The sequence below is a fragment of the Atta cephalotes genome (genome assembly GCF_000143395.1).
Source record: "Atta cephalotes unplaced genomic scaffold scaffold00015, whole genome shotgun sequence".
Taxonomy (NCBI): Eukaryota; Metazoa; Arthropoda; class Insecta; order Hymenoptera; family Formicidae; genus Atta; species Atta cephalotes.
Window position 1 is genome coordinate 3,530,088 of NW_012130079.1, and position 10,224 is coordinate 3,540,311.

Sequence of the window (10,224 nt, forward strand, 5' to 3'; positions counted from 1 at the left end):
TACTTACTCCTCTAATAATTATCATTATATTAGCATGCGTTATCTAGTTTTTCATAAAATATATACATTTTTCGTTAAAAATGTTACAAATTCGAAAAAATTAGACGAAAAATTAGTCGAAAAAATTAGACGTTTTACATATCGATGAAAACAACTTACACAAAAATCAGTCACTAAATCGCTGAATTGTATTTTTGTCAATGAATGCATTTAAAATGCATTAAAATTATATTTTTTTCTATCTACAGTCTCTTAATAAATTACGTATCGTTTTGAAGCAAAACACTAATTAATTATTTATATAGTGGAAAGTTTTCAAAGCAGCGTATAAAATTTTATCCTATTAATAGGATATCATTTCTTGCACAGTAATATATGCAGTAAAACTGCAAATTTCTAACGGGCAAGATTTTCATACTGATTTTATATGTGTTATCCTTTTTTTATAATTGAGGAAAAACGGATTATTTTTCGCAAAATGTAGAGTCAATCTTTTCCTAATAAAAATATCAAATCAATATGTCTGTAAACGTAGTTTGTTGTAAATATCTTTTTGCTAATTTGACTCCAATTTCTATTTTTAAAATTAGATAAAATATATGTTTTTTTAATTGTTGGACCTTTAGCATAGTATGAATTTATGTCCCTTTCTTACTTTTATATAAGAACCTAACCTAATCTAACCAAGTTTCTCGATTTTAACTTCTTTTAAGTCCGTATCTTCTTCCTTTTGACTAGCCCTTGTCATAGCTCTGTATTGCTCAAATGGATTAATCGTTGGTTTCTCTATCGTCATTTGCAGCGATGGCTTGTACGAGTCTATCGAAACGCTGAGTTTCCCTTTTTTTGATTCTGGAAATTTTCCGCTCGTTGAAGCATTTAAATTATCAGTTACATCAATTATGTGTGTATCATTCTGTTTCTGCTCCATTTTAAGCGAAACTTCTTTAGCATCTACATTCGTCTCTTGCATCTCTCTTTGGAGAGTTCTATCCAGCTCATCATTCAATTTTATTAATTTTTGTTCGAACGTAGAGGAAGATAATGGTTTGTAAATCGGTTCACAAATTATGGAATTCCCTTGAGGATATATTTCATCCTTATGCATGCTTAAAATCATGGACTCATTGAATTCTGTGGGTGGCTCATTGGAAATCTCGAAAACAAAGGGATTAATTGGTGAAATTATGCCTTCCTGATCCTTCCATGAAATTTGATTGTCTCTCGAACTTGAAGGAACTGCCATAGAATCCTGAAGTTCATTTTTCGAGGTCATATTTATCTCCTCCGCCGGCGACATGATGGTCACTGTTTTCGGGCTGTTCGGTTTGCTAACGTCAATGGTCTTGATGTTATCTATAGCGAGAGGACTAAGAGGAGGAGTGATCTTTTCGCGTTTATCAGAATGAACATCACTGAGACTGAATGCCCTGGCGCGACGACGTAGATTCATCTGAGTGATCTGTCGCTGAAGCATACCCGCTTTCCATTTCGGCAGCGGTTTAGGCGTGTGCAACGGCGAAGGTGTGGACAAAATACTCGTCGGATTCGGTTGCGAGCTAAGTTGAGCAGGTCTTATGGAGAAACGTTGATTATTGGATGGCTGTTGGATCGGCAATGAAATTCCCGGTGGTCCCTCCATATTCACGAGCGATTCCTTCGATGATACAGAAATAAAGGGCTCTAACGAAACGGATTCTTGAAGATGTCGACCATCCATTCTTTGAGAGAGTCGTAACTGAAAAATAGTTTTGTTTTATAAAATAAAAGTTTTAAGATTACTTTCATTTATATTAAATTATTAATTACTATACACTATTATTTCTTATATTAAAATTTATTTCAAGATTTTAAATTTATAATAGTTGTAAGATTTTGTACTTGTGGAATTTAATAAAAACTTTTTTTTGATAATGCAAGCTTACCGATAATCGTGGTGACCCTAAATCAGGCGGAGTCGGAGGACTTACTGGAGTCGCGACTGGCCTCAAAGAGAATCTCCTAGGCTTTACAGGGACACTTCCTTTTCTGACATAAGACGTAGGCGTATTAGAGCCAGAATAATTATCAGTAGACAATTTGAGAGACATTCTCCTACTCGATTGCGCTCCCGTGATAGTGTTCTGATTGCTCTGATTTGCCGAAACAGAACCAGGTGCATTTGAGAAAAGGGTAAAAAGACTAGGTAACTTTGGTGGGCTCAAACAGGCCGTTCCTAATTTTCTCTTGGGTTTAACATAATCATCGGGAACCGTTCCTACCCGTGCGTGAAGAGCGGTTAATGCTCTAAGAAATTCTGCTAGACTTGTCTCTTCCAATATATTGTTGTTTTCCAAATAATTCGGCAGGTTGCCACCGGTATGTGTATAGTAATGCAGCCTCCTCGAGATCGAATCATGCCTTTTGTCTAAATATGAGGGTAGTGGACCGATCGAATTATTCTGCTGATTGCTTTTCTCGTTCTCATCTGTTATTTCAACGGCTTTCTCTGTATTTCTCGTATTAAAACCAACGTCCGATGATCTCTTATTCGCGAATTGTTTTCTCCACTTGGGAAAAAGGTTCTTGGACGCAGTAAGTGGCAAAGCGAGCGACGCAAACTTCTTATATGGCTTGTTGAGATTGTCCTTGGAAGATATGGTCGTGTCATTATCCTTCATCATCTCTTGCAACTTCGTCGAGGCTACTCCGGACCAGGTCCATTCGATATTACGTTGAATGGAATCGTCCTTCGTAGTATGCAATCGTATTTCGCTGGCTGCTCTAGATCGAGGCTTGGAGAATGGGAACTTTTCACCGCCGATTGTCCAGTGAGAGACATTGTTGGCTGGATCTTGATCGATCAATTTACTATGCTGCGTCTCGTTTTGCGCATCGACTTGTTCCTCAGTTTGGTCACACTCAAAGTCATCTCGTGGAGGTATGTAACCAAGGATGTTCACCAAGCGCGCCAAGAGTTCAGCTGGTTGCACTATGGCGTGCGCGGCGAATGTCGCGTTCTTGTCTATCCTTTGAAGATCCGTCTCGGACACCACACGAGTCAGCTCGTCCTTTAAATAATACATTGTTAATAAAACATTATAATATTTAACAAGAGAGATGATAATATTACATTAAATTAGTATGACTTACCACTGGCACCACTTCGCTGTTAGCTCGTCGTCGTGGATGCGGTATGTCCACATATCCACCAATTGTTAAATCTCGGAGATTCGGAAAACTGTTGCTGCGTGGGAATTTCGCCGGAGGTTCTTCGGATTCATACTCATCTACATAGACTCTCTAACAAGAAAATAACAAACGTCAATATTAAACGAATAATAATCGGTGCTTAAAGAATTTTATTAACGATATTAATAAAGATAATAATGTAAAAATTTATAATTGATAATTTACATACTATATTGAGTCACTATATTAATTACTAAAATATCTCAATTCAAAATATGATGAATGCAACTGGAGTAATTAAAAAGTAAGTTATTCAACATGATAGATAAAATAATTTCATATTTATTGATAAATTTTCTTAGGATTTAAAATAAACTTATACAAAAAAAAATAAATAAAAAGGATGAAATAAAAATCTTCATAAAAATGTATAAAGATATTTTCGTAAATTTGATGATTGCTTAAGATTATCTGATCCAACCAGGTCACTTACTTTGACCTTAGAGAGCTGTAACTCATTGAAAACGCGGCGCAGGTAGTTGACCTCTTTATTAAACTCGTTCCAAATCTTGCTCTGCGTAAGCTTGAGATTCATCGCTAATTTGTGCTCGAGCCTTGTAATCTTCTTGCTGCGCATACCACGAGCGATGAATGTCATTATCATGACGATGTAGCCCAATCCAAAGGAGATCCAGCAAATTAGGAATATCTTGTACAGCATAAAGAATGGACCGCTTCCTTTCGTATTATCTTGGCCTGTGAGATTCAAGAGATTAATAATAGCGAATATTTTCTTCATAGCGCAACAATTTATCATTTTCTTCATTTAATCTTTGAAAGTATTTATCTTTGAATAATTTTTATTTGAAAGTTATGAACAGATGTTTCAATTGTACATTTATTGCTGATCGATTTATCTGTTTAATTTTTATATTTCATATTTTATTTTTAATTACATTTTTTATTAGCTGTGTGGTTGTGTATATGCAAACGCGCTACTTTACTTTTTAATTTATGGCGTATGGAAAGTATTACTTACATGTTAAGATCTGCTTCCCATGTGAGCATGTAATGATTGAAAACATTCATCTTTTAATTAGGCGGAACAAACAAGCTCCTATTATAGATTGTATACTTCAAAGCGATTAATGTATATGATAAGAATACAAGTGAACACCGTTTCACTATTTTTAATCAAGAAAGCTACCGAAATATCGAATATATCTATAGTGATTCTCTAAATGATTCGATATTATCTAATCAAATAAAAAAATGTCATTAACTCTGAATTTCATGTTATCACTGAAAATAAATATTTCATATGATGTAGCAGACTCGTATTTATTCATTTTCGAAAATAGATCGAATAGATAATAAATATCAATTTTTTTATTTCTTAGAATCTAAGCTCGTAAAACTTCCTATAGTTTTCTATATCATACATAGGTAAAATAGAAATATTTTTAATTTATGATTAATTATGGTTTATTTTTAAATTTTCTATAATAAAATTTTAATATTATTTTCTCGTTGTATTGTTGCGTATATCTTTTTATAAATTTCTCAGAAGTATTATCTTGTTCAGTAGTTATCAATCATATAATAACACAATAATATACGTTCTATAATTATTCATACATGAACAATTCTTATAAAAGATAACATAAAAATTGTCTTAGTCATGTCGCAATCAATATTAATTTTATCGCAATATGTTTTGTCATATTTTGAATTATAGATGATACGACTGATATTAATGATATATTATATATTTATTCATAGAATAAAAAAACTATTTCTGAGAGTACGCGATTCTTCGATTTGCGTGTACAATTGCGAAAACAAAATCTTGCTCTTGCTAACGATAAATAAGTTAATCACGCGCGCGTGTCAAAGGAATCGATAAGATAGAACTCTTACCGGCCACGAGGTCGCCGAAACCGATGGTTGTGAGAGTGACGAAAGCGTAATAGACTGATTCGTCATAAGTCCATTTCTCGTAAAAAGAGAACAGAATTGCCGGGAAAAAGATGAATACGATGAAGCCGGGCGTCAAGTATAGAAAGATCTGAACGGCCAGTCTCATTATCTTACGCGTTTCGGGCGATATCGATTTTTTGCAGGGATGATCAGTGCTTGATTGACGTTGCTTATAGGACTTGTATTTTTGATAGGCCTTGATAAATACGTGGCTGAAAAATTCTCCCAACTGCGTCAATAGAATTCCGTTCATTGGGATGCCAATAAGGGCGTAGAAGATCATCAAGATGCGACTAAGAGTGTTCGTGGGTGCTAAATTGCCATACCCTGTACAATTGATAATAATAAATCAATTACTCTCAGAAAGAGAAGATTAATAAAGGTTATTGATAAAATAAAGGATGATATTGATATAGAAAGATACTTCATAAAAAAAAATTAATAATTATTAATAATTGGGTTGTCCAGAAAGTTCGTGCCGATTAACCTATATAATTTAATAAATGTATACTACTAAATATAATTTAAATTTTCTGCATTTCAATTTTCCTTCAACATCGGCACGAACTTTCCGAACAACCCAATAATTTAAAATCTACTAATTTCCAAAAAAATATTTAAAAAATTATGTATAAATTATGTATAAAAAGTAGTATAAATTGTGTATAAATAATTGTATGTATAATAAAATTATCTAATATATAGATAATAAAATTATATATTAGATAAATAATTATATCATTATCCCAATTAGAAAAATAAAAGTTTAGGCACAAAGCGGTAATTCGACAAGTATTTATTCTCTGATTACAAGACACCATAATATTTCAAATACTTTTTCGGAACGTCTGTTAGATTTCTATGTACACGAGACAAATGCGTAATAAAAGATATTATAATCGCGTATAATTAAAGAGTACAGAAAAAAAATAACGCAAGGCTATAATCCATTGACTTTAGATAAAAATGATTTGATTTAAAGATACGGTATTATTTAAAGATCTATGCTATTTGAACACGTTAGATATCTACCGATAGTGCTGACCACCGTGTAAGCAAAATAAAAGCTGTTGTAGTAATCCCATCGTCGGATAGTGACTTCATTCTCACTGTAATTGTAGACTGACTTGCCGCAGTAATCGGTGAGCTTTTGCAGAATTTCAGTTTCATTGTGGTCGACAGCGGGTACATAATGTTTTTGAAGTAACTCTGAAAGGAATAATTACACATATTTTGAACAGTGGATTCATTATCGGATGATCTTAAATTTTATCTCCACCGGATAATCCCTTTCTTTCGCCATCCTTTCCGAACAGGACCGGAATTTTGAGACAATTGTTATATGCACTATCTTATCAGTCAATATTTGTTGTCTTATATTGCTGGTTTGTGCAAGCAGACTCGGCCTGGACCTTCCGCGCATGTAATTGCAACCGGAACGCGACCGTATTTCGCTGCGTATCGAGGCTAAGAAAATACCAAGATGTTATATAGATAACAATATCTATATAGAGAAAAAAAAATTAATGAATAATCTCGCAATTATCCACTTAATTTATTCTTCATCATGGATTAGTTACCTGAGATAGAAGATATATAGACTGCATGATAGCGGATATCGCCGCTTTTGATTCGTACGCGACGATTTTGACAGGAGTGGTCGAGATAATAATTTCGTAATCGATTTCGACGACACTGACACTGGCCGTCGACTAATTCTTTCTGTACGGCATTGTCCTATTGGACATTGACTATTCAAATAATGCCCTTTTCTCGCGCAAACAATTGCATCGGGTCATGCATACAAAATCCATTGACAAACAGCCGTGTCGACTTTCCGGTTATTTACAAGGCTATTTATTACAAAAGATTCGACGCATTTGAATTGCTCGTGCAAATTCAGCGTTTCGAGAAGCTCAATTTTCTGTAAGTACAAAAAGTGTCTAACAAGGGCTATTCATAATTTGTAATTCTTATTTCAAAGCCATCGTAAGATGCTAATACAGCTATCTGATCCAGACACGACATTCTAAGATTATATTTAAGAATCTTAAAAATGAAAATCGATTATGAATATCTAAGACAGCCTAAGTTTAAATCGCATCTAAAGAAAAAAAAGAGCCAAACTTGTATTGATTCTGAAATTCTCGATTCCAGAATCTAGAAAACTTATTTGTAAAATGTGAAAAATTTCTTGAGATCTCTAAGGAGTCTCTAATAAATATATATAAACTTTACTTAAAATTAAAGAAATTAAATTGAATTTTTTGTCTGTTATAATCGAATTAATGATTTAAAAAGCAACAGGTGTGTCGGTGCAACTTCAGTCGACACAAGCATTTTAAGATGCTAGAAGCATAAGATATCGTTAAATGCATTTCGGAAATTTCAAATGTTTTACACGCCGGACTCGTCTTCTGCACGACCGTGACCTAAGTGCATTATTTGCATTATTATCACCGAAATCTTAAAGCACGTCGCGAATGACGGTGTAGTAATAATTGGATTGTTATTACAATAATTACGAGCACGTGAGACGGCACAATGACGACGTCTTTGTCATTAAGATAGTTTCCTAATTAATATAATATTTAGATACGTTAAATTTTAATCTTTGTGATAACGAAATCTCGAGAGTACTTTTCCGCATTTATCGAGACAAAAAAATGTTATTAGAGATACGAATTGATATTAACAATGGCTCTACAAACATTGGCTTTTAAACGATTAAACTAAAATATATTCGATGTAAGCGAAAGTGCAATTCATTATTATTATTAAATTACAATATCATAAAGTTACAACTGTTATTAATTTCTTTTACCAGCATTGATTTATAAAATAAGCTTCACGTCAAAATCTCGAAGACTTCTGTGTGTTGCGGTTGTAACAAACAGAGATGTAGATAACTCAATGTCGAGTTGCAACTACGAATTACAAATGCAGCTCCGTTCGCGTTTTCGCTATTCTGCTTGCATGCAACTTTCTCCTTGACACTTCGACGAAACTCATCAATTAAAATGTCTTTTAGAAATCAGGGCTGCCTTTTTATACTTGCTATTAATCACGAAGAAAAATTAAAATAAATATATATTCAAACGTGTAAACTGCATGCAAAATATTTTCCAAGAATCTAAATCTTTTTTTAGCAAAAGAGCATTTATCACTAGTTTTAAACTTTTTTTTATTAAATATTACATATAGACATTTCCTCCATAAATTATCAATAATCAATTTTATTATTATTATTAAAATTCGTTAAATTTAAATAAAGAATAAGAAACTGTATTATTTATATCGAGAAATCCATTTTTAATCATTGTTTATATTAAAACATTCCCTATTAAAAAGGAATTGATCTAAAATTTATAAACGATCAGTAGATTTAAAATTTCAAGTTCTATTTCCCTATCAGATATCGGAATAATGTGTCAACAGCATCAAGTATCTAGAAATTATCAATTTGCATCAAGTCTAGAAATTACGAGTTAACAAGAACTGATTAGTGGACTGCGCGATTTCGCGTGAGATAGCCGATACTGGGGTAATTATTTTTATTATTTTCTTACTGAAGATCATAGTGCGTTCATTTTTCTCCTCTTCAATCTTCTTGTTCTCATAATTGCTCTCGATGAAGTAAAAAATGGTAGCGCCCAATGTCAGATACGTGAGGAACAACAACAGCAGGGCAAGCCATTGCTTCTTGGACATTCTTGGACACTAACGGCGAAATGCTGGAGTCTGGTTGATCTACGTGAACCAGAACGAGAGAGATAATTCTCTCAATGACGATTCTTGTGTCAGATAATTAAGAGGTTCCCGTTGAAGCGGCGGACTCGCCGCGGTTACGCATTCTTGACATGGTTTCCCGGTGATGAAGGCTAAATGGTCGATGGAGTGAGCTTTTTGGCTCGCTCGCCACAAGCGCACTAATCTTCTCCGCAAAGAGCAGTTCCCTTTTACGACTTCTTAAGCGGCGATTGTCGTCGTATCGATTATGACGAGTTTTCACGAGGGCGATGTTATCATTGCAGTTTGATATCTCCGATTCATCAGAAGTCTTCTTGACGATCTAGGCATCGCGTCACGGTTACGTCTCGCTGTTAAGTGCCCGAAGAACTCTGCGATCAAAAGATTACAATATAAACGATATATGTAACAATACAGTAATCTAGAAGTAGAGGACACTTTTGTAAGATTTTGAAATATACGATGCTATAATAATTTAATTTATATCAATATGTTAATATAAACTATTATAATAAGGCACATATTTTTAATTGACGCGCAAATTAAAACGTTAAGAAATTTGATAGATACAAAAAAAATGATAACGTTTTTTATTCTCCAGAAGAGACACCGCTTTATTAAAATTTCCTGAGACTATCTGACTGATTAGGTCTCCAGTTGCCAACTAAAAACAGCCAGCAATTTGATGGCTCGAAAAACTCGTAATTACCCGAGATGATCCTGGCGCACCTTCGTATATCAAGCTATCAAAACCCTTCCCTCTACAATGTCGGTTGCACAATACGTTCGGTCTCCGCTGGTGAATACCATATATCCTATCGGCCTGCCGGATCGCGGATAGCAATAGTAATCTACGTGAATCGTAATAGCGATCGATTTTTGCATTGGTAAGAATAATTTACGGCGTGAAACAACGTCGCACGTGTCTCTCTCAAGTTCACGCTTCTCGTCTGGTCGCATGACTCGTCGCCGGTTCAAGCGCATAGAAATTTGCATAAGTGCATATCATGTAAGCTCGGGACAGTACAAAGTATTTCAGAATCGGCGGAAAGTCATGAGATCATATGAAAGAGCTCGTGTCACTTATTGTAAAATTAGGAGTCAGTTGCTGCGTAACAAAAATGAATTAAAGAATGGGGATGAATCCGATGAATGAAGGTGATAAAGTGTCGACGTTCAATGTCTTAATTGAATGTTCAAAAGTTAAATTAAAAGTCAATAAATTATGTGGCAAGGAAGCGTGAGTCACACGATATTTCATGTCAATTCACAATATCAAGAATTGACGTTATTGCGTGACATAGTAAAGTGGAAAAATTGCGA

The 10,224-nt window shown here is 34.1% G+C and overlaps 1 protein-coding gene across 1 annotated transcript; it reads right to left on the bottom strand.

The window, feature by feature from the left end:
* Positions 1 to 679: 679 nt before the first annotated feature.
* Positions 680 to 8,862, bottom strand: LOC105618157 (open rectifier potassium channel protein 1). The gene is made up of 7 exons (XM_012199698.1): positions 8,721 to 8,862; positions 6,184 to 6,360; positions 5,092 to 5,478; positions 3,665 to 3,927; positions 3,133 to 3,282; positions 1,926 to 3,050; positions 680 to 1,738 (listed from the first exon to the last, which is right to left on the bottom strand). The coding sequence occupies exons 1-7, from the start codon at positions 8,860 to 8,862 to the stop codon at positions 680 to 682; spliced, it is 3,303 nt and encodes a 1,100-aa protein (XP_012055088.1).
* Between the last annotated feature and the right edge of the window lie 1,362 nt (positions 8,863 to 10,224).

Coding starts and splice junctions, on each gene's coding strand:
- LOC105618157 (XM_012199698.1), bottom strand. CDS start 8,862: ATGTCCAAGAAGCAATGGCTTGCCCTGCTGTTGTTGTTCCTCACGTAT. Junction 5,479..6,183: donor CACGGTGGTCAGCACTATCG/GTAGATATCTAA, acceptor TCAATTGTACAG/GGTATGGCAATTTAGCACCC. Junction 3,051..3,132: donor ACAGCGAAGTGGTGCCAGTG/GTAAGTCATACT, acceptor TATTATTTAAAG/GACGAGCTGACTCGTGTGGT.